The 26,178-nt window shown below is 33.4% G+C and overlaps 1 protein-coding gene across 2 annotated transcripts; it reads left to right on the top strand.

Moving 5' to 3' along the window:
* Positions 1–729: 729 nt before the first annotated feature.
* Positions 730–24,457, top strand: LOC111716656 (leucine-rich repeat-containing protein 15). Of its 2 annotated transcripts, XM_023492140.1 has the most exons (7): positions 730–1,849; positions 2,906–2,962; positions 5,250–5,446; positions 13,354–13,404; positions 13,795–13,877; positions 15,424–15,509; positions 22,081–24,457. In XM_023492140.1, the coding sequence occupies exons 3-7, from the start codon at positions 5,391–5,393 to the stop codon at positions 23,971–23,973; spliced, it is 2,169 nt and encodes a 722-aa protein (XP_023347908.1). In that variant the 5' UTR covers positions 730–1,849; positions 2,906–2,962; positions 5,250–5,390; the 3' UTR covers positions 23,974–24,457. The 2 variants fall into 2 exon arrangements, with proteins under 2 accessions (XP_023347908.1, XP_023347910.1); XM_023492142.1 differs by lacking the exon at positions 2,906–2,962.
* Positions 24,458–26,178: the final 1,721 nt, after the last annotated feature.

Raw genomic sequence — 26,178 nt, 5'->3', positions numbered from 1 at the left:
AATACATTCCGTACAGATCTTCAGGAGAAACTCAGAAATACGCAGGGGCGACAAACAGACTTTCTTCACGCAGCATGGCTCGCGTAACAACTTGTGTTAACTTGTGTTTACTTGTGTTTACTTGTGTTACTTGTGCTTTCTTGTGTTTGCAATTGTGTTTACTTGTGTTTTCTTTTGGTTACTTGTGGTTACTTGTGTTTACTTGTGTTTACTTAATTGTATTTCCTTGTGTTTACTTGTGTTTAATCTAAGCAATGCATTTGAATTAATTTAGCTAAGGAATATTGAAATGGTAAATTTAATCCTAATCTAATGTAATACCGCCATAACTTATCAATATAGAATGTTCTCTATGTGTTATCCACATACATTTTGAAAATAATGATAATAATAATAATAATAATAATAATAATAATAATAATAATGATAATAATTCGAAGAAAAAAAAATAAAAAGAACTAGCATATATTCCCGCCGTTTACCCGCGCTTGGTGTAAAATCATGATTTTAGCTGACGTACCTGACGTTGCCCCTTTAAATTTCAAAATCTTCAAATTTTTTTTCTTCATGTTATACAAAAATATATAAATGTTGAGTTACGAGAAGTTTACTGAGAATTAAGGAATCAATTTTAATGAATAAAACAGCCTTTAATCATACAAATATTAAATGATAAATATTTTGCAAGAAAATGTGAAATATAACTTCAAAGAACTTTCTGACATAGAAATTAATTTTATAAATTCATAATCATATATTTCATTTATCCAGTGCAGCATTATATCCATGTTTAAAAAGTACATATTATCCAGGTTTACACAGTACAACATGTATCCAGGTTTATACAATACGACATTATATCCAGGTTTATACAGTACAACATTAGTTCCAGGTTTATTCAGTACAGTACACCATTAAATCCAGGTCTACACAGTACAACATTATATCCAAGTTTATACAGTACAATATTAAATCCAGGTCTACACAGTACAACATTAAGTCCAGGTTTATTCAGTACAACATTAGATCTAGGTTAATACAGTACAGTGCACCATTAAATCCAGGTTTATACAGTACAACATTAGTTCCAGGTTTATACAGTACAACATTATATCCAGGTTTATACAATACAACATTATATCCAGGTTTATGCAGTACACCATTATATCCAGGTTTATACAGTACAGTACACCATTAAATCCAGGTCTACACAGTACAACATTATATCCAGGTTTATACAGTACAATATTATATCCAGGTTTATACAGTACACCATTATATCCAGGTTTATACAGTACAACATTAGATCCAGGTTTAAACAGTACAGTACACCATTATATCCAGGTTTATACAGCACACCATTTTATCCAGGTTTATACAGTACAATAATATATCCAGGTTTATACAGTACACCGTTATATCCAAGTTCAACATTATCTCCAAGTACAACTTTATATCCGGTAGCTATTGTCTCCCTGCAACCGGTGTTAAATGGACGAAATCTACGATGCTCTAGGTCCGAAGAGAACCACGGAGAATAAAAAGTAACCGAGGATGAAATCTTGAAACGGCCTCCAGTAGTTTACCTAAACCCAGAGAGAAGACAGGACGGTTCTATATGAAACCTGGATTTGAAATAATGTTTGTTGCAACCACATTATAAAGTTAAATTTATTGTCGGACAAAAATTGAAATTCAAGTGTTCATTTTAAATAAACATAGATTATGTTCATTCGACATTATAATAATGATTCCAAGTGATGATCTCTGAAATTGCTGGATTGTATGATAAGGATTATTATATCTTATCAGGGAGCAGACAAGAAGGATTAATAGAGTTCACAACAAGGTACAGAGAGGATTGTTTAAAGTGTTGAACAAATGATTCAAAATTCGGTTCTATTCCTTTCCATATCTTGACTATAGCTGGTGGCAGGTTTCTGACAGGATCTCACTGGATTCAACAGACATTTAACTCCTGCTCTCAGCTAGAATTTATTGCCATTTAAAATATGTAAAATTGTCCCAAAACCAGGAAACTTAGAATATATATTCCCTTGCGGTGGATAGTTATTGGGTGATAGAAAAGGTTTAAAACCAGCCCCCCTCCCCCCTCGGCCCCTCACCAACCCCCTTTTTAATTCAATCCAATTCCATTCGCGCAACAAAGGCAAAGAATTCTTGGGGTCCGTTGAAGTCGATTTACAATTTTCTTTACGGAAACATCTGATAGAAATACATTAAAGTTTCCATCTATTCACTACTTCTAAACCCTATTCCATATTTCGCGAACAGTCCCTTGAAACAAAATAATATCTGAGAGTCCGTGAAAATTTGTGTCTGCCTTCATTATTAAAATTAAAGTTAAATTACATGCGACGTAGTTCTAGGTATTCCTAGCTGTAGGGCCCGGCGTTGCCTGTCGAATTGAAAAAAACGAATTTTAAGAAAAAATCAAATTTTAAAAAGTTGAATTTTTAGCCTATATTATCTCTAGGGTACCCATGGGTTCCCTGAAAAAAAATCAGTCAATTCTGTCCAGCCGTTTGGCCAGCCATAGCTGACATATACATATATATATATGAGCAAAGAGCTTTATTATATAGATAATTGTGTACATGAATAAAGTAAAAGGTTAAAATTGTAGAGACCATGTAGCCATCTCTCTGCCAGACATATTTCTAGAAATACAGTAAAAACTGAATAGGGTTGTCAACTAAGTTTAGTTGACTTTTCATTCAAAAATACAATTAGAAAAATAGATTTCTGGTAAATTTAAAATTATTTTAAAATCGCTGAACTTAATCTAATAATTACCATTATCCGTATAGATTATATTTCCCGAGTGTACCTTTAAACCCCAATAAATGATCCCTGAGAACTATTTAATCCTCCTATGTGTCAGGTTCAAAGAAAGGCCCTGTCTCCAGGTCCAAGAGGAGCCTGGGGGAGATAAACCAAGGTAGAAAACTATTCGGAAACCTTCGGGAGGAATCGGTCTTCAAACTAACCTTGTAACTTTTTCACAGAATTCTTAAAGGATAAAATAGAGAGAAGAGAGAAAATAACATATATTCATGAGGAGGGATGAGAAATAAGGAAAGATATATTGGATTATTGGATGACATGGATAGATGTGAAATAAGGAAGGATATATTGGATGGAAAAAAGGAGGGATTCAAAATAACGAAAAATATATTAAATGAGAAGGATGGACGAGAAATAAGGAAAGATATGTTGGATGAGAAGGATTGATGAGAAATAAGGAACGATATATTGGATGAGGAGAAGGAATGATGAGAAATAAGGAAAGATATATTGGATGGAAAAAGGAAGGATTCAAAATAAGGAAAAATATATTAAATGAGAAGGATGGATGAGAAATAAGGAAAGATATGTTGGATGAGAAGGATTGATGAGAAATAAGGAGCGATATATTGGATGAGGAGAAGGAATGATGAGAAATAAGGAAAGATATGTTGGATGAGAAGGATGGACGAGAAATAATGAAAGATATGTTGGATGTGAAGGATTGATGAGAAATACGGAAAGATATGTTGGATGAGAAGGATTGATGAGAAATAAGGAAGGATATATTGGATGAGAAGGAATGATAAGAAATCAGGAAGGTTTTATTGGATGAGAAGGATTGATGAGAAATCAGGAAGGTTTTATTGGATGAGAAGGATGGATGAGAACTAAGAAAGGATATATTGGATTGAAACATGGATGAGAACTAAGGAAGGATATATTGGATGGGAAGGATGGATGATAACTAAGGAAAGATATACAGGATGGACGAGAAATAAGGAAAGATATATTGGATGTAAAAGATGGATAAGAAATAAGGAAGGATATATTGGATGAGAAGGATGGATGAGAAATAAGGAAGGATATGTTGAATGAGAAGGATGTGTGAAAAAGGAAGGATATATTGGATGAGAAGGATTGAGGAAATATAAGGAAGGATATATTGGATGAGAAGGATGAATGAGAAATAAGGAAGGATATATTGGATGAGAAGGATTGATGAGAAATAAGGAAGGATATATTGGATGAGAAGGATGGATGAAAAATAAGGAAGGATATATAGGATGGGAAGGATGGATTAGAAATTAGGAAGGATATATTAAATGAGAAGAATTGATGAGAAATAAGGAAGGATATGTTGAATGAGAAGGATGTGTGAAAAAGGAAGAATATATTGGATGAGAAGGATTGATGAGAAATAAGAAAGGATATATTGGATGAGAAGGATGGATGAGAAATAAGGAAGGATATATTGGATGAGAAGGATTGATGAGAAATAAGGAAGGGTATGTTGGATGAGAAGGATGGATGAGAAATAAGGAAGGATATGTTGGATGAGAAGGGTGTGTGAAAAACGAGAAAGAATAAATTAAAAAGGAAGAATAAAACTGACACAGAATGTAGGACAATTTTTTCACAAATTATAGCAGAAAGATGTTTTATTTTGTAATAAAAACTTTAAGAAAGTTTTAAGAAAATTAGTTTGATGATTTGGCCAAGTTTTAATATACTTTGGAACATGTTTCATTAACGTTTGAATTAAGACAAACCAAATATTGACAAACCTATCCAGAGTACTATACATATATACATGTATATACGTATATATAAGATACTGCTGAAGAATGTCCAACATGAAACACAGTGTCCGTCAAAAACCAATCTTAATAAACATTAGAACATGTTATAGACTTATTTTAAGAAGATACATATGTATATATATATTACAATGCTGAGACAAATTGAACTTAATTTATTTAATAAATAAAACCGATGCAAAATATAATCTTCGTTTACTTCAATGAAAAGATTCTTCTCTCATTTTTGGTGGTAAATCCTTTAAATCCTTTACCTGTTTTTTTTACTTAATTATGAGTGTTAGCGAAGGGTTATAAACTTAAAGGATGAACATTGAACAATAATAAAACAATAAAGGAATTGAGTTTTTGCCACAAGCTCAAATTTTCCGATCCCTATATCTATGCAACCTTTTGGTGTAAACCTTTGATATTTTAAACTTAGTTTATCCAACATAATTTTTAGTTTGAAATATCAAAGGTCTATAACATTAGGCTGTCAAAATGTAAGGATTAGAAAATCAGAGTTTGGGTCAAAGACTCAAATCCTTTCTATGAAATTTGCCAAAATATAATTGCTTTTCATGACTTTTCATCCTTGAAATCCGTTTATAATTTTATTTACATAGTTTTATTTTGCAGGTTTATCAAATCGTCTCCTGGTGCTTGAAAGAGCTGAGCTCCGTGTCCTCCAGGCGGTTCAAAGAGCTGAGCCCCGTGTTCTCCAGGTGGTTGAAAGAACTGAGCCCCGTGTTCTCCAGGTGGTGGATAAATGTGGAAACCATGCTGATCCTTCTACTTCTCTCCAGTATCAACCTTGCATACGGATACTGTCCCAGGAATCAATCAATTTATCACAATCTTGATTAATCAATTATTTGAAGTCGAAGGACTAGGATCAATTTAACTATAAAAGTCAGTAGATTTGACCAGGTAGTCTATGTTTATAATGGATCTTGGAAGCTTCAAAAGAAACACAAAATGATCGCGAATACAAGGAAATTAACTGTTGCCACAAACTCCAATGTTTTAATCGTTCTGTCTTTACAACCTAATATTGCAGAAATGAATCTCCTGGATCAAATAGTCAAAGTTAAAAATATTTAAGCTTTAACCATCTGATTGCAATGACAAAGAAATTAGATATTGGGACAAATGTTCCATTCTTTTGATGTTAAACGTACAAGAATTAGAATGGTATTCTTGGGAAAATAATCATAAATCTGCTGGTAGATTGAGGTGAAATAATACCGTTTATGTTAAAAGAAAGAAATGTTAATTGAAACGTGGGTGAAGGTAGCTTGACGTAGAAAAGTACGAATCCATAAACATATACATACATAATCATAACTCTATCTATAAATTCTTTTTTAAACTAAAAGAGAAAAGTATTAAAAGTAGTCTCAGGGAATTATATAGAACAAAATGACCGCCTAAATATAACAGTTAATAACATTTCCATTAATAGAAAACAGTTAATGAACAGTTTTCTATTCATATCGCACGATTTTAAACAACACTTTTACCTCGAAATTCGTCTTATTATTCCTCATTAACCTGGGGAGAACAGACCAGCGCCATTTCCTTTCCCTTTATTCAAATATTGTCATCCACGATTCACAGCAATACTCATTTAACTTATAATAACTTATAAAAAGCAACTCGTGGGTTTTAACAGCAACATCGGGCAAGAAAATGACTAAATTTCTAAACAGAAAACATTGGATTTAATACTTTTTAATGGTGTTTTCTCTTTCTAATTGCAAGATTACCTGAAATTACATTGATAAACGTGTTTTTCGGAGAGTAAAAGATATAACAGAAATATCATCTTATTTATTACAGATTATAACAGTGTATAGGAAGCTAAGTTTATAACAGTGTATAGGAAACAAAGTTTATTACAATGTACAGGAGACTAATTGTATTACGGTGTATAGGAAACTAAGTTTATTACAGTGTAAAGGAGACTAGTTTATTACAGTGTATAGGAAACTAAGTTTATTACAGTGTATGGGAAACTATGTTTATTACAATGTATAGGAAACTAAGTTTATTACAGTGTATAGGAAACTAAGTTTATTATATGTATTATAAAAAGAACTTCTCTTTTATCCTTGACAGTTAGTTGGTTTGAGGGTTAGTTAGGTAGATAGATAGTTCGACAATAAAGTAATAGAAACAGAGTGACCACAAAAAAATACGTAAAGTTCTTAATGTAACATTTTCAAACTCAAAACATTTTGTGAAAGTTCTACAAAATTGGTCGTTCAGGCTGTTATTCTAAATTTTACATTTATTTTGAACACCCTGGACATAGAGAGCTAAATTGATATTGGCTGTGCACTTGCAGTATCCTTTTAAACTAGGCAGCTCTAAAGGGAAATAAATTTTGTTAAGCCACAGATTACACAGATACGGCACAACAGATGTAGTAATTTATACCTTTCAGTGTTGGAGTTAAATCTCTCTTCCTGACCCAATAAACTTATGAAATTCAAAGGTGGATTGAAAGATGGTTAAAGAAACTGAGTTTTTGCCCCAAACTCAAATTTAATCTTCACATCTTTGCAACCTGAAAGTGTAAACCTCTGATAAACAAAGTCTTTTTGATCTAACAAAATTCATAATTAGAACTGATAAAAGTCTACAACATGCTTGCAACAATACTGGGATTTTAAAATCCGAATTTGTGGCAAAAACTCAGTTTCTTTACAGTCATTAACAATTTTATAAAATAAGAATGTTAGAAAAGTCACAAAATATTTTTGAATGGAGGATCCAAGATGTAGGAACCGTAATGGAGGATCCGTTTTGGAGGATCCGTGATGGAGGAACCGTGATGGAGAATCCGTGATGGAGGATCCGTGATGGAGGATCCGTGATGGAGGATCCGTGATAGACTTGGTGGTAAGCAGGTTGTAAAGTTCTTTAAATTGCGAGTTCCTCTTGTTTTCTCTGATACTCGATTCCTGGAGTGGAAACTTCTTTGCTCCGGCGCAGCGTGGTTAACTGAGGAGCAAATTGGCGGATTTAATATTACGACTGATTAACTTTTCAAGCCAATTCTTTTATGAAACATATTCTGTCATTGGCTCCAACAAATTATATTTTGAACAATCATGAATTGAATATTTATGCCCTGTGGGGTCAAAAAGACAATTTTAAATTCATAAAAAGACCTGAAAAATCCTCTGATAACTCTTTTAAGAGAGTGACCTGCAATGTATGGTGGTTGAACTGAGCATGCAGTATTGTAGAAAAAAATTTTAGGATTCATTTGAGACATAAAAAACGTTTCCACGATGTATAATTACTGAGTTTGAGCGCAAAGTCGGCTTTTAAAATCATGAATTTGGGTGGGTACGTTTTTAGAATCGTTTTTTCGAAAATTATTAAATAAGGACGACAAAAATTATTGTAAAAATTCTATAGTAAACTAACTAGATGTCTAGGAACATAATTATTTGTCAATAAATCAATGTTAGAATCAATTAATTCGTTTTCATCATTATATTGAATTTCTTTTTTTCGCAGATTTCTACAAATTCTTCAAATGTTGTCTTTTCAATAAAAATTCCAGAAAATCTGCAGAAAATCTTTGTGAATAAGGAGAGATTATAGAAACTAATAATGGAATAAGATTACTTGCTTTAGATGATAAGAGTTCATTTTTATTTTCTCCACCTGTTCCTGAATAACTAATTAGTTTACTGTAGAATTTTGTTTATATTTTTGTCGTCATTATTTAAAGATTTAAAAAAAACGATTCTAAAAACGTACCCACCCAAATTCATGATTTTGAACGTCGACTTTGCGCTCAAACTCAGTAAAAAACGTCGTACAAACGTTTTTTATATCTCAAATCAATCCTAAAAAATTTGTCCACAATACTACATATTCAATTCAACCCATACAGTGCCGGTCACTCTCTCTAAGTACACCCTGTATTTCAGTCCAAAATTGTGTCTCCGCGACGTTTTATTAATGAATGCGAGGAAAAACTTTATTTTTATTTATTTGTCAGATTGGTAAAAGAGATGCATCTATTGTTGATAATAGGATAAACAGAAGATAAATGAAAATATGACGTATTGTATATAACATTCAATGTTCAACCAAGAAACTTAATCTTTTGAGAGAAAGAGAAACCAAACCAAGTTTCGGAGACCTAGTTTCTCAAAACTACTAATTGCTATTAAATTAATCTTTTTTTTGAAATGTCCAAGGTTTGCATTTTGAGCTCAAAAGTTTGTGGCCCTCAGGATCATTTTAAATGCTTAGTGTTAGAATAATATTCCATTAATAGTATATACCTATACAAACAGGACTATAGGTCTACTCTATATACTATGTAAGTTATACATTATAAAATTAAAAGTTTCGACATTTAAATGTATAATTCAGAAAATAGCGAACACTACTTAATTGACATCAATGCACTATTTTACAGTAGACCATTAGGGTTTTTTTATGCCACACATAGATTAATCCAATGTCATATTGAAATCTGTTTGTTTCTATTATGTGACCAAATAAAATTAAAAAAGATATTGATAAGACCAATATGCTATAAGTTTCTATAAATTAATCCAATGTCATATTGAAATCTATTTGTTTCTATTATGTGACCAAATAAAATTAAAAAAGATATTGATAAGACCAATATGCTATAAGTTTCTATAGATTAATCCAATGTCATATTGAAATCTATTTGTTTCTATTATGTGACCAAATAAAATTTCTTTTCTCATAAACATAACTAATAAAACTTTAGCGTGGAGTTTCTTTAATCTTGAACTCTTGATCTCGATATCCAATGTTGGCACTTTTCAATTTGAGGACAAATTTGCTTGATCCCTCAATCTAAGGTATCCCTGCGGGGTATGAACACCACGGAAAATAATAAATATGTCGCTCTGCATAAGATGGAGATTAATGCTTGATCCTAAGATTCAAAACACAACATTTTAGACTTCAGGATATTGATAGGAGAAAGATAGAGAGATATATAAGTAGAAGGAGAAAGATTGATAGAAAGATACAGAGATGGATCTTGGATAGACAGTAGATAAATAGAACCGTTTTCTACTGAAGAAATTAGAATCTGGGACCAGATTTAATACAGAGAGAGACTCGGTTCAACTGCGTACGTGGTTCAACTTATTCTCTTCAGCTTGAACTAGCGCAAAGTGAGAAGTGACTGAACTACCTCTGCCTGGTTCAGCTACACATCGCTATTCATTATATCTGGTCCCGGACTGCACAATATTTAATCATCCATCTTTCTATTGTCATTATCTTAACTTTGCCAAGCATCTAAACTACTTTTGTGTTTGTATAGGGATAGGAGAAGGGTCCTATATCCTGCCAAATAAATAATTCTAAGGAAAAGTATAGAACAAATCCAGACTAAGTTGACATAATGTCAAACTTTACTAAAAATAAAAACAAAATAACTAAAAGTAAATGTATCACATCATCACTGTATGCTTTTTATTAACAAGAAAATAATAAGATCCAAAATTTCAATCTCAATAAAATGAAGAAAAGAAAAAACATATACACGTTTTCTCCCCCATGGCCTCATATCAGATATGGATACAAGGTGAGCCACAAAGGATGAGACAGTAAAGACGACTTGAAATATTGAATTAAGTTTGCTGCCTTGACAATATTCTACAAATGGCTTATTTGAGATTTCGAGGCAAAAAATGTTCCCAATTTGATAAATCGTATGTGTTTTTCAATTTCAAGCTATTTGATTTTTTATTTAATGGAAATCTTGACTACTCAACTTCTGTGACATCTTAACCTCTAAAAACTACTTGTTATTCTATTTGGTATTTCTCTGCAACAATAAAAAAACAAGAAGTACACATGTTCTCAATATTCTTAGTGTTGTAAATGTATCCAATAAAACAGGGTTCAGTTCAGCTTAATAATTAATATTAAAACGAGATGGTTTGAAATCAAATTTAGTCAATGCGATTTAATAATCATTTCAAACATTCCAGACAGAAAAGTTTTGATAAGTTCTAAGCTGTTACGGGATTAATAATTTGTATCATGGCACTGAAAAGAGCGTATACAGAAGACAATAATATTTTTTTCAAATGGTAGTTATAATTCACTATTATCTGGACCATGTCATGCTTTAAGGATGTTTTCTTGGTTGTTTTTGTAGCAGAAATGCTTCAAAAATGTAGAAATTACGACTGTAAGTCCCTTAAGAGGAATTTTATTAAATTAAGCTTCGCGCCCATCTTCTTTTTCAACTTTTAATTGTGGCTTTATCTGTGAGCATCTTCTCTTTGTACAGTATAAAACATTTTTTTTAATTTGCGGATTTGATATACTATTTTTTTCGCGCATTTTCAAAATTTACAAAATATTTTAAGATTACATATTTAAAGTCTGATTGGCCATAAACCTTCCCTGGGGCCACGTGAGGTCCCATACAAAATTTGGGCCTGATCGGTTCAGCCGTTTTGACTTTTATTGGATACAAAGAAACAGACAAACAAACAGACACCCACAGACAAGCTAAATTTATATATAGAATTAAAAAGTTAGATAAGTTAGATAGAGTAGGGAGGAAAACACTTTTTAATGACTCTTTAAGCTGAAAAACTGAAATATCATGATTCTGGAGGATTTTCTAATCCACGAGATTAACGACCAATCACAAATCGACTGAATTTCTACATAAAGACTGAAGTTTTGAAACATTTTAGATTTCACGACATTAATGAAAGAAAACGCCAATCAGAACCAAATAAGATGAGATAAGAAAGTATTAAAAATAAATTATTTTAGGGGAGTTTTACGTAAAACAACTTTCAGTGTACATTGACCGAAGATATAGTTGGTGTAGTGGAGAGTGCTAGATTATCTGTTTAGCAACAAGAGGACGTTTTACTGCCTTGTGAAGAAAGGATTTGAAAAATGAGATGATTGTTATTTATCTTTCCCACTTATCAGTATAAATGCAGAAAATGTTTGCTATTTCTAAAGGAATTGGATATTTTTAGTTAAAATATGAGTTTATATTAGTGAACAATATTCTGCACCAGTTTTCATATATTCATATATTATATTGCAGCATATTTACTTACTTAAAATTGTACACAAGTTTAGGCGTAGTAGGGAGGGGGCTCGAGAAAATAGGGAGGGGGCTCACTGAGAAGAAAAGGGTCAAATTGGTAATTTTGGTAGTTTCTAAGTACAAATTTAATGATTGGATTAATTTTATTATTTCCTTTTTTTGAAGAAAAATGTTGTCTGTCTGTCTAACTATCTGTTTATCTATCTATCTATCTATATCTATATCTATATCATATCTATCTATCTATATATCTATCTATCTATCTTATACTCTGGAAAGGGTAGATATAAGAGTATCAATTTCCTGGGTATTATGGCAAGTTTCTAAATCCTATGAAAGGTGTTGAAAACTTTATTTTTCTTTACAAAACATTCTTTTCACTTTGGAAATGATCAAATACTCAAAATTTACAACACGAATATGGGAGATATCGTCGTTTCCTACACTAGAAAGTGTTTGATTCTAACAATTTTGTCCATTGTTTCTGTCGAACAAAATCCGTTAGTGTAAAGAGAAACTGCCAAAAAATAGTATACCGTTGTGAATCTAACATGTCACTCTAAAAAAGAAGACTCATTTAAAATAACGTACACAGTTCCTTTAAGGAGCTTTAATTCCACAAAGTTCTCTTATTAAACCTTTATAAAACATCATCTTCACTTTAAGTTATTGTTGTGATCAAACAAAAGTTTTCAGAATTTTGAAAACACCTCTTATTTATTGAAAATAAAAAATATGCTACCAGTTACGTGTCAAACAAAGTGCTAAGCCAGCATATTGTATGCTTTGTATGCTTTGCATTTGTCAGCAATAATTTGTAATAGCACTTGTTGGACTGGTGTAAAACATATCAAGTTATGTTATTTAATAATATAGCTAATTTATTATTAAATAATATTTATGAAGAAAATAATATATATACATATTTTTATATGCAATGAATGCAATTGACACCTAAAGGGACTATACAAGTAATTTCAAATGAACCACCATTTCACAACGCTACATTTAAAAAAGTAATAATGAGGAAGAAAACGTTGTGTTTATTATCAAAAATGTATAGAATTCTTTAAATAAGACTTTATTGTTTCTGCATCAAAAATTTGCAATTCATTTTCATTGCTTTTATATGCTTGATCTTGATCTTTTGCTCATCTAAAAATTATTTTAATCTTTATTCGATAGCCTGGGAAGAATTTCGTCTGTGAAAAACGAACAGTTAGTCAGAATCCAGGAGGTTTTGCATTCCACCATTAAGAGAATAGAGTAGTTGCGGATTTAAAAGGTTAAGATTCTGCGTAAAATGTATAAGTGTCTCCTCATAAACTATATCGAGATCAAGCATGGATCTTCATCAAATACGGACATACTATTTTTTTAAATTTCTCTATTTTATTTCGTGGTGGCAATAGTCGTAAGAATAATTTATACTGTGCGGTCAAGCATCTATCCATAGTTCCCACGTTGAATATCGAGATCAAGCGTTGTAAGATTAAAGATACTACACATAAAATTCCGACCTCATAAACAGTGGTAAGAGGTTATATTTGAAGGTTAAAACACTTAGAAAGTGTGCATGTGAGCATTTAGTGAATTATCAGATCGATTGAATGATTGATTGAATGATTGATTTGTCAGAGGATGCAGTTGCAACAATACCGATCTCTGGGTGTACTGCACTCGCTTCAGGAACAACAAAAATAACAACAAATAAAAAACCAATGTTTATTTACGTTCAANATATCTGTAGTCTGGATATTGAACAGGGTTATTTGGGTCTAAGTTGAACCATGTTGGATATCTCTAATCTGTATATTGAACAGGGTTATTAGGGGTTAAGTTAAACTTTGTTGTATATCTGTAGTCTGGATATTGAACAGGGTTATTAGGGTTTAAGTTGAACCATGTTGGATATCTGTAGTCTGGATATTGAACAGGGTTATTAGGGGTTAAGTTGAACCTTGTTAAATATCTTTAATCTGGATATTGAACAGGGTTATTAGGGGTTAAGTTGAACCTTGTTGGATATATGTAGCCTGGATATTATGGTTTGAGTTGAACCTTGTTGGATATCTGTAGTCTGGATATGGTTCCTATTACACTGAATCCTCACATCACCTCCTTCACCATCATAAACTCAACAATCTCAAACCTCACCGAAGGTTAAAGGATATATACTCGTAAACGTTCTTAAAGGGAACCTTTGCTAAATATTTTCAAAAAAGAGATGTTGTAGATACTTTTCATACATTGATGCTTATTTACATTTATCATATACAGATGAAATAACAGACACGCCAGATACAGTTATCATATACAGCTGAATTAACAGACACGCCAGATACAGTCATCATATACAGCTGAAATAACAGACTCGTCAGATACAGTCATCATATACAGCTGAAATAACAGACTCGTCAGATACAGTCATCATAAACAGCTGAAATAACAGACACACCAGATGAATCAAGCTTAGCTGATATTTTACTACACGAATGTGTATAATAATGTTTTTGACAAAAGAATAAAAAGATTTTTTCCACCTCTCTCCCAAAAAATTCAAACGTTTTTTATCAAAATTCTGTTCTTTTATGCCATATTATCCTCATATTCATAGAACCGACATTTTTACTTTAAACTTTAAACAAATGCAAATCATCCCATTTCAAAGAAAAAGAAATTATTATTTTCTTCTTTTGATAAAAATATTATAAAGTGTCACGATATGGAAGCAGTGGTAGGAGGATTAGGGTCGGATCATACAATAGAACTTAAGTGCTTTTAGCATTCTTATATATTTATACATAATAATATAATTCTTTACAATACTTAAACTTTTTGGGAGTATCGGAGAGGGGGATGAGCGCTAGTTCAATGATATCACAAGCAGTTAAAGCTTCTTTGATCTGTTTTTCTTCAATAATATATGATTTAACTTTTTGTGTTTCATTGTAAAATTAACAACGCTTGTTTAAAAAAATAAAATTTAATTTTCAAATATCAAAAGGTTTTTTAAAGATTATTAAGTTAATAGGTTTCCAAAATTAATGAAGGTGTTAAAAGAAACTTGTGTTCATGTTGAAAATAATTTTTATGAAAAATTTCTTGCGGATTCTTCATAAAAAAGGTCCTCGTGAAATCCTAAAATTAGAAACAACTCTTTTATCACACAATATCAAACTTTAACAAGATAAAAAAAAAAATAAAATAAATCAAGATTCAGGGAAAAAATGGTTTTCAGATAAAAAAAATTTCAGGAAACCTGCTTGATTTTAAAGCTTAACCTTTTGTTCTGTTATGGTTGGATTTAAACCCAATTTTGAAGGATTAGGGTTGATGTGAATCCATCTATTGGCAGTTTCCTAAACAATGCTATATTTCAGGAACAGAAGGGGATGGAAGGTATCAGGGAGGGGGAAGGGGATGGGAGGGAGGGGAAATAGGGGATGGGACGAGAGGAAATGGGAGAGAATGGAAAGGGAGGGAAGAGACGGGAAGGGGAGGGAAGGAACTGGAAGGAGAGGGAAAAGGAAGGAATAAGAATGTATTTTTTGAAAAACATTTAGTCCGTGTTGAAATCAGAGTTTGCGGCAAGTTTTTAGTTCTTTTTGATTCCCTTTTCTCTTTGTTACTTTATATCTCTATCTTTAAAACCCTAAATTTCCTGTGCTGAAGTGAGTCCGGAGTATATATCCATTATCCAACCAGGGTTCCAATTTTACGAAGCTTTACTCCACTTGGATTTCTCCTGCAACAGAATAGAATCCCTGGCTGATGGAGTTTTCTCAAACCAGGTATATATAACAAGACATTCAAGCAAAAAGGAACTGAGTTCTTGCAAGAAACTCTTGTTTTTAAATTTTTATACCTGTGCAACCCGATGTTGTAGACCTTTGATATTTCAAACTATGAATTCTGTTGGATCAAATAGTCTAAGTTTGAAATATCAAAGGTCTACTTCATTGAGTTGTAAAGGTATTGGGATTAGAAAAGTTAAGTTTGTGGCAAGAAGGCAGTTCCTTTAGCATTTGACTTGTCTGTCTGTTTGTATCCAATAAACGTCAAAACGGCGATACCGATTTTGCTCACATTTTGGCAATGGGAACATTTAAATGTATATTAATGAGTATATTGTATGTAAGATCAGAACTTTTTTAATTAAAGAGCTATTGAGATGTTTTAAATTTCGAATAGTGACAAGATAAAGGAATTGAGTCTTTGCCACAAACTCAAATTTTCTAATCCCAATATCTTTGTAACCTTAAAGTGAAAATCTTTTATATTTTCAATCATAACTCTTCTAATTGAAGATCTATTGAGAAAAACATACATACATACATACAGAGGAGGTCGTCTTTCCCCATTAATTTGTTGAATTTTAAAATCAACTCTAGAACTCTAAGCAAGCTTTTTTCTCCTGTCATGTGAATTTATTGAGAAAATATTAAAAGTCTATTTTGACTGAGGTTATATCAAATAATATAATTTCATTTTAACCTAAGCTTCAGATCTTAAAATCTCCATAAAAAGTATATTTACGAATCTTCATCTTTATACTTTTAAAACTGGAAACTTTTTTAATATAATACATATATATTTATTCATCATTAATATTTGTTTAAAGCAAAACTTCATTTAACAATATAAAAGTTTACAATTTAAAACTAATACTCTTTTCTCTGGATATCGCATTTTATGTTGACAGGATTTTCAAAAAAACAGGTGCCATACAAGACTTTTGTTTAGTTATTCAGAGATAGTTTTCAGAAATTGAGTTTCTTGGTCCCAGTCTAGTGTTTTTCGTTTTTTTTAAATGGTATGATGCCAGCACTGCAAGGCTTGATGAATTTTCGCACATTGCTTTGAAACTAACACTGAGCTTGCAGTACTTATGCAGTTTCTTTGGGTTTGCTTTATTTGATGGTGAGATATATCCTCTTGAGCCGATTTCCAAAGGGTGAACAGACACATCCTAAGTGGTTATATCTGTGATAAAATGTTCATATTTGTTCATTTTTTTAGTGTTGGAATTTTTTATATGTTTCCAATGGGACAGTAAGGTAAAAAATATCCATCTTTTCCTCCATTCTATCGATAATTACTAGATCTGGTTTCTGTGCGGTCTCAAGGAGGGGGGGGGGGAACAGTACCTAACCCTGGAAGGGTATGGGACGGGATGTCGGCATACATCAATAATCGGTCAATATCAATTAATCCAGTAATATATTTAATAAGCCATCCAAAATATAGTTTGTAGTTTCTTGTCTTCTACCTTGCAATTCAGCGCCTGCCTGTAAACATAGTTTACAGAGATCTGATGCAGATTTTCCCAATTGTAGAAGGTTGGTTTGTGTTGGCAGGATGTCTAAACAGGAGTTAAGTAGAAATTTCAGTGTTCCTTTCTTCAATATAATATAATTATGATTCCCAACAAAAATTGAGGTTTCAGCCACTAAGGAAACGTTTAACCCTATTCCTGATGGGGGGGGGTCAATTTGACCCCCCCCCCTGTAGCTTTTTTTACATAACTCAAAAAGTATTGGTCTGAGGCTGTTGAAATTTTCTGACTTTACCTACATACCCAAAGCCCTCCATTTAGGCCTAAAACCGGGCTTTAATTCTAACTGCCTGAGTCCTCAGGCACACTGCCTGAATGACTGCTTTTTCCTGTAACAAACAAAATCTTTGTTTTGACCCACTTCCACTTGTCAGATTTTGATAAGATTTAGCTTTTTGGAAAGCCTTTGACATAAGGAAACAAATTGCACAAGTTTTGCGAAAATAAATTGCAAATTTTTTGCAAACAACCTGTCAAAGGAAATTTGCACATTTTTAGTTTTTCTTGATTAAAAATTAGGTTATTTAAAATTTTGCAAAAATTTTTGCATATTTGAAATGGCATGGTCAAGGGCTTTTCAAAAATGTATAATTTGTCATTTTTTGGACAAATTTTTTTTTGCAAACATTTTTACTATATAACTGGATTTTGCGATAAAAATTTCAATTTTTGCAAATTTGCAAATTTTTTTGCAGATTCTAAAAGTAGAGCACAAGAGCTTTCCAATGATGTATCATTTGTCATATTTGGACACCAAACATGGGATTTAGAGGGGGGGGGTCAAATTGACCCCCCCCAGCATATCCTGGTTTTCAAGTACCCCAGCAGAGATAGGGTTAAGAGTCTAATACTCTTTATTCTCTTTCAAGTTAATTCTCCTCCGATATATCTAACTTTAATTCTTAAACATCTCTACAAAAAGGTTTAATCTTGATTTTGTTCTTTCCTCTGAGTTTTCAATCCTGTTGTATGTGTTCAATGATCCAAGCTAAAACGAGGACCCGGAGTCAAATGATCCAGAAACCGTATTTTCTCCACGGGTTTAATATCTTGTCATAAAAGGGAAGAAACTTAGTTCTCTCATCTTCATTCAACCTTACTCCGGGATACAATGGTTTATATCCTACCTTAACCTTACTCCGGGATATACTGGTTTATATCCTCCCATAATCTTACTCCGGGATATACTGGTTTATATTCTCCCTTAACCTTACTATGGGATATAATGGTTTATATTCTCCCTTAACCTTACTCCAGGATATACTGGTTTAAATTCTCCCTTAACCTTACTCCGGGATATAATGGTTTATATTCTCCCTTAGCCTTACTCCGGGATATACTGGTTTATATTCTCCCTTAACCTTACTCCGGGATATAATGCTTTATATTCTCCCTTAACATTACTCTGGGATACAATGGTTTATATTCTCCCTTAACCGTACTCCGGGATATAATGGTTTATATTCTCCCTTAACCTTACTCCGGGATATACTGGTTCATATCTCCCTTAACTTTACTCCAGGATATACTGGTTTATATTCTCCCTTAACCTTACTCCGGAATATAATGGTTTATATTCTCCCTCAACCTTACTCCGGTATATAATGGTTTATATTCTCCCTTAACCTTACTCCGGGATATACTGGTTTATATTCTCCCTTAACCTTACTCTGGTATATAATGGTTTATATCCTACTCCGGGATATAATAGTTTATATTCTCCCTTAACCTTACTCCGGGATATATTGGTTTATATCCTCTATTAACCTTACTCCGGGATATAATGGTTTATATTCTCCCTCAACCCTACTCTAAATTGACACAGTTTAAAAATCAGCTTTCAAGTCAACCCAGTCCTGGAAATTGATGCACCAAGCACCCTGGATCTATTTATGTGAAGGATAGATATGTTACAATTAAATTACAGATTTTCGTGCATTTTAATACTTCCGCTCTCCCCCCCCCCTTCTAACCCCCCTCATACCATTTACCCCTGCAAATCATCCCCCTTCCTCCCCCCCCTCCCTGCTCTCCCAATCCTTTTCCTAAATCTAATATTGGATACAATCAGTCAAAGCAAATATAGCAACATGGCCACTTGACAAACAATAAGAATGAGTAGCCAGGGAATCCAGGGAATTCAGGGAATCCAGGGAATCCAGGGAATCCAGGGAATCCAGGGAATCCAGGGAATCCAGGGAATCCAGGGAATCCAGGGAATCCAGGCAATCCAGGCAATCCAGGGAATCCAGGGAAGCCAGGAATTCCAGGGAATCCAGGGAATCCAGGGAATCCAGGGAAGCCAGGGAATCCAGGGAATCCAGGGAATACAGTGAATCCAGGGAATCCAAGGAAACCAGGGAATCCAGGGAATCCTTGGAATCCAGGGAATCCAGGGAATCCTTGGAATCCAGGGAATCCTTGGAATCCAGGGAATCCTTGGAATCCAGGGAATCCAGGGAATCCAGGGAATCCAGGGAATCCAAGAAATCCAGGCAATCCATAGAATTCTTGGAATCCAGGGAATCCAGGGAATCCAGGGAATCCAGGCAATCCAGGCAATCCAGGGAATCCAGGCAATCCAGAGAATCCAGGGAATCCAGGGAATCCTGTATTTAAAAGTCCCTAAGTTTATCTAGTTCTGTGCTAAAGTGTTTACCCTGATATAATCCTTGATATCCGTCCTGAACCCGGAGAATGGGATACACAAATAGAATCTAATCTTTTTAGACCCAATCTTACTCCGTCCTTCCTTCCATCCCCAAAATCCTTCTAGTCCTGGAGAAATAGAAAAATATATCCATAAAAATATAAATGTTTTCAAACAAATATTCAAAATTTAAATATTTACAGACAAATATTCAAAATATACATATTTACAGAAAAATATTCAAAATATGAATATTTACAGAAAAGTATTCAGATATTAATATTTACAGACAAATATTCAAAATATTAATATTTCCAGACACATATTTGAAATACAAATATTGAAACACAAACATTCAAAATAGAAATACTTGTAGACAAACTTTAGAAATTTAAATATTTATAGACACAAACATCCATGTAGATATTTGCAGAGAGTTAGGGTTCAGTCAATCAGAGTTGGTGGCGGGGTTAGAAATTCATGTCAGTTATTGCTAAACAAATAAACATTACAACTGAATAGTGTAAATTTACAATGGTTTATAAAGACAAACAAATGTTACACAAAGGAATTGAGTCTATGCCACAAACTCGGATTTTTAAAACCCAATTTATTTAAAACCAAACGTCGTAGACCGTAGATATTTCAAACTATGAATTCTGGTGGATCAAACAATGTAAGTTTGAAATATGACAGGTATGCATCATCTGGTTCTTGAGATATAGGTATTATAAAATTGGGATTTGTGGCAAAAACTCAATTCCTTTGAAAATTTGAAAATTTAAAAACTCTACAACTCTTGTATTGGATAATCCCAATCTCTTGATCTCGATAAAAGGTTAGAAAATTTGTGTTTGTGACAAAGACTCAGTTCCTTTAATCTGGGGAATCATATTAAAGGGAGTGTTCGCGAAAAATGAAAGGGGGTATAAGCTTGCGGCGAATTTAATCAAATCAATTTAATTCCAAACAAATCATTCAGATATTACAAACAATAGTCATCGATTATTTTTCGACGCATTCGTATCTAGTTAATATTTCATAATATTTTTTATTTTGTTTTTTTTTAAATAATTTTCGCTGGCGCTGGATTTTCGAACATTCCTGGAAAATATGAAAATGGCGTCGTTTCAAAAATCCTCGAAACAGAAATAAATGTTTTCAAAAGTAACTCTCAGATCGTGAAAAATACAAAGTATTATGAAATAACAACTATTTACGAATGCGTCGAAAAATAATCGATGACTATTGTTTGTAATATCTGAATGATTTTTTTGGAAATAAATTGATTTGTTTACGATCCGAGTTAAATGTAGCATCTCTCTGAATTTGTATGAACACTACGTTCTTCGGTATGAGTCGTTTTCAACAATTTTCTCCTTATAGACGCAACAGATAGAAGTAATATTAGTAGCAATCAAAAGCGCTTATTTTTCGCCGCAAACCTATACCCCTTTCATTTTTCGCGAACACTCCCTTTAAACGTATTAATCTCCCAACCCTTCCTGCTATTAAGTCATATGATTTCTTAAGGATGGAAACCTATTAATATTCTATTTAACCATTCTCCATGTATGTAAATGCAAAGTATAGACAACTCAGTTGGTTGGATTAGAATTCATAACTAGAGTAGGATATTCGAGTAGAAGTATACAATATAAAACACTGGGTAGGATAAGCTGAGTATATAATATAGAACTCAAGGTAGGATACTGAATATACAATATAGAACTCAGGGTAGGATACTGAGTATACAATATAAAACACTGGGTAGGATACTGAGTATATAATATAGAACTCAAGGTAGGATACTGAGTATACAATATAGAACTCAGGGTAGGATACTGAGTTTACAATATAGAACTCAGGGTAGGATACTGAGTAAACAATATAGAACTCAGGGTAGGATACTGAGTTTACAATATAGAGCTCTGGGTAGGATACTGAGTATACAATATAGAACTCAGGGTAGGATACTGAGTACACAATATAGAATGTGCCCTATGTTTGGAAATGAGTAGTTTATAATAAGGAAAGAATTTAAAGAGATCAAACCTTCAAGAGAAGAATATTAAAAGATTAGATATTTGAAATTTTCTAAATTTTGGTTAAAATAATTTTAATGATTACTTCTCAAGTTCTACTAAATACTGTTTCTAGAATAGACCTTCTCACTCTCATTTTGATAAAATTTAAAGAATTTGGCGCTATTTTTCTTTTTCGGAAAAAATATAAAGAATTTGGCGCCATTTTTCTTTTTCGGAAAAAAATATAAAGAATTTGGCGCCATTTTTCTTTTTCGGAAAAAATATAAAGAATTTTGTGCCATTTTCCTTTTTCGGAAAAAAATATAAAATTTCATAATTTTCTGTTTCAGGATAAACTGAGAAGACTGGATCTCAGTTTTAACAAGATTCAACAACTCTCCAACAGAACCCTCCTAGGTCTAGAGAACCTGGAGAACCTAAGATTAGCTGGCAATCAACTCTCTACCCTGGAGCAGGGTTGGCTGGAACCCTGTTCTAATTTAGTTTATCTTGATCTCTCGGATAATAATCTTAAACTGTTGGACGAGTCGGTTCTCTCCGGAGCAAGGAACCTGAGATATCTGACCTTGTCTTACAATTACATAAATCAGATATCGGATACATTACACGCTCCACAACTTGACAGCTTGACCTTAGCAGGCAATCCTCTCCAATCATTCTCATTTTGCAGAGTAAGTTCTCTCTCCCATCTCCGGATACTGAATATATCTGGGACAGGTTTGACCAAGATTGGCTCCTGTCAGGACACTCTGAGATCACTTGAGATATTGGATATAGCTGGTAACTATCTTGACCTACCTCTACCCCAACTCCTAGCTCTACCAAACCTACAACAGCTCAGCGCTGGTCAGAGAAATATTTCCGTCTTGTCAAAAACATCCTTTGTTGGGCTTGACACTCTCCGCAGTATTGAGTTATCCTACTCTCCAATACTGACAAGGATAGAACCCGGAGTTTTTGCCAGTCTTCACCTTCTAGAAAACATTATTATAACAGGATGCCCCGGTCTAGAGTATCTTCCCGTAGGATTAATCCTAGACGGAGAAAATCCACTAAATATTGATTTGCGCGGGAACGGAATAACCTGGATAGATCCCGGTAGCCTACCCTGGAACCGGGTGTTACGCCTAGATCTTGGAGATAATCCTCTACATTGTGACTGCAGGATGGTCTGGTTAATCCCTGTTTTACTGAATATCAACCATACCGCAATATGTCGCTCCCCGCTTCAATTCTCCCGGGTTTCTATCTCAGATCTTCAAGAGGATGAATTCAACTGCGTGATACTCGGCCCTCTCCAGGTGTCTGTTGTATCAGTTTGTCTGGTTCTGATTTCTCTAGCTCTGGGTATAATTGGATTTCTAGTTTATAGACGGAAGAAACCTAGCGGAGTGATTGCAGATTTCCCTCCTCCGGGTTATCTACAGCATTACAAGGGTGGATGTGAGTTAGGTTGGCCGGATAAACCTCCGATCTTTAATGACGCGGATTGGGCGTACTTAGAACCTAAATGTTCTTGTAGAGAGTTGTATGAAATACCAGGCCAGGGTAAGGAATCCATGGATAACTATTATCAGAATAGCAGAGGAATCAAATCTGATACTTTAACTAAGTATTCTAAATCTTCTCCTAATCTTGATATCTCCAGCACATTTAGTAGATCTAGGCAACATACCTTTAAACTGAAACAAGTTCAGAGTTCATTAGATGATAGAACCATATTGGATGATTGGAGTAAACCGGAATTTACCTTAGATCGGAGTAAGCCAGGCTTATCCTTAGATCGGAGTAAACCAGATTTTACATTAGACCGGAGTAAAACCGTCCCGTCTCATCTGAGTTCTGACTATTTTCTTGCCCATACAGATGTTTGTGAGACGTCAAGAATGGATAAATTTCCAATACTAGATGTTGACAGGACGGGTTGTATTGGGACCCGGATATCAGGGTTCAATATCACAAATCATAACAGAGGAGTAGTGTCCACTGTAGACCAGGAGTATTTAAGCCGGGTTGGAACCCAACCAAATGTTCAAAACTACTATTTAGACATAGGAAACACTAACATGGATAGTCCAGAACGTCAGGGAACCGGATACCATCCATTCGTCCGAACAAACCCACGGCTTGGACGAACCCTTCTCTCCGCTAGTTTTGATCATCTCAACTCTACAATTTCTGCTCCTGGAGAAAACAAAGCTGTGTTAAATCACAATTCTTAGCACGTCTCACCCTGGTCGACACAATCACACTTTCAACAGTTTAAACTTGGTTAAATCAAACCTCAGAGAGAGAAACATCAAGGGTTCACATTCTCCTTCTTCTCCAATAAACAGAACAGTGTAAACAAGATACAGACAAACTCCAAATCAGAGTTAAAAAGTTCACAGCATTACAAAAAATTCCTATAAAAGGGATTGTTCATGATTTTGGATAATTGATACTTGATGGCCATCCTCTTTAATTTAAGTTTAAATGGTTAAAAGCTGAATAAGTTGACTATTATATATTCAAATTATAGACTGAAAAAAAATTTACATATTATCTTATGAAATTAGCTAAATTAGCGTAATTAAGGTTATATACTTCTGTCAACTATAAAATTTTCACAAAAAGAGCAAGTCCGTGAACAGCCATTAGATATTTCTATGTATCAGATTCCTTTATCAGAGTTAGATTTTAATAAATCCTATTGTTTAAAATGTATTAAGATTATAGTCAAGGTCGTACCTGTGAGATAAAATTCAAGGAAAAAGATAAGCGCTTTTGTTTTGCTGTGTGCTCTGCATAAAAAGGTTCAGTTACCAACCTGATTGCAGATATAAATGGGAAATAGAAAAACTTGGAAGCAGATTTAATAAAAAGAAAGAAGTTGTTGAACCACATAGAAGAAGGGGGGGGGGGGTTGATCCGCGTAGAACAAGTTGAATGCCGGCTTAAGCTGTAAAGAAGTAGTTGAACCACGTTTAGATGGTTTAACCATGTCTTGCTGTTGAATTTAGTCCCTGAATAGATTTTATAAAAGTTAATTAAGTATTTAAGTAAAGGATTTTGTTATTGACAGTCAAATTAGTTTGGATTGGATTTAACCAATTTGTTGTAATTTTCATTATTTAGCAATCGATACAGCTCAAGATAGTTAAACTGGGATTGCTAAGAATTGGTTTGTGATGCAGAGTGTCCCACGACACATGACAGTTAGTGAAGGTTTTAAATGGTTTCTTCCATAATTTTGTTAAGTTCAGGGGACATTAGTTCCACAACTAACACTTGGCCCATTTCTAACACTAAACTGGGTTTTTGGGATCCTGGCCCAGATCCAGAGTAAAAGTCTATAGTAAAAACTATAACCAAAATTTTATTAAACATGACGAGGACAACAATTCTTAATTTTAAACTTTTTTTGAAATCAAAATTATAATAGGAGTTCTTATTATATTAAATCTCTTGATCTTTTTCAAGACAATGTCAGATTTTCCATTTTCGAACATTTTGAACAGTCGCGGTTTCGAGACAAAATCCACTTTCCCGTTTTTGAGTATAATCCGTCTTTCAGAACAAAGCTCGCTTTCATAACTTAGGATATGTTCCTAAAACGCGACATGAGCTGAAATCCGGTAATTGTTTCAAAATAAGGATAGTTTAAAATGGACATTTATTGTTTCAATATTTAGTTTTAGCCATTTTTGATAAAAATATGGTGCAATTTTGTTCTACTCGTCTAGGATTTAAAGATATATACTCTTGAAAAAGATAATGTTGCAGATTTGGCCTATTTTTAACACACACTGTTAGAAATGGGCCAAGTGTTCGTTTTGAAACTAATATGCCCTGAAGTTGTTAGATGCCAAATAAAAAAAAATAAAAAATATAACATGGCAGTTGTATCGTAGTAAATTGAGTCCAAAGTAAAAATATTTAGCTAAAAGATTTGTTTATCGTAAAAACTGCGAAACGTCTTAATACAGGGTTACCCACAAAAGATGAGACTGTAAAGACGACACAAAACTTTTAAAATATGACGATTTGAATCCTGATTTCTGGATGTTGCATTCAACTTAGTTATTTGATGGTTTACTAATCCGTTAAGTGCAGAAAAAAGCTCAGTTTTGGCCTACAAGGAACCCTGAATACAAGAAAACAGACCAAACAAATTCCGTACAATCGTCTCTAAAGTCTCATCCTTTGTGGGCGACCCTGTACTTAAAACAGTTTATGGAAGAGGACATTCAAATCTTTTGCCAACTGTGGGACACCCTGTATCTAGTATTTGAAAATCTATAAATTTAATTTTGAGATATAGGGGGTAGGGAGGGGGGGGGGATGAGGTTTTGCTAATATTTGTACGTTCTGTCCAACTTTTCTAAAAACGATCTTTGCACTCCAAAAATCATAAAAACTGACCTCTCCTATAGCGACATAGCCTT

This window comes from Eurytemora carolleeae, unplaced genomic scaffold, assembly GCF_000591075.1.
Source record: "Eurytemora carolleeae unplaced genomic scaffold, Eaff_2.0 scaffold2130, whole genome shotgun sequence".
Classification (NCBI taxonomy): domain Eukaryota; kingdom Metazoa; phylum Arthropoda; class Copepoda; order Calanoida; family Temoridae; genus Eurytemora; species Eurytemora carolleeae.
This window is presented reverse-complemented; position numbering and strand designations above follow the sequence as displayed.

Excerpts from the sequence above, each read along its gene's own strand:
- LOC111716656 (XM_023492142.1), top strand. The coding sequence starts at position 5,391 with ATGCTGATCCTTCTACTTCTCTCCAGTATCAACCTTGCATACGGATAC. Across the intron at positions 13,405-13,794 it reads GTGTACTGCACTCGCTTCAG|TCTGGATATGGTTCCTATTA; the intron begins GAACAACAAAAA and ends GGATATCTGTAG. Across the intron at positions 15,510-22,080 it reads ATGGAGTTTTCTCAAACCAG|GATAAACTGAGAAGACTGGA; the intron begins GTATATATAACA and ends TTTCTGTTTCAG.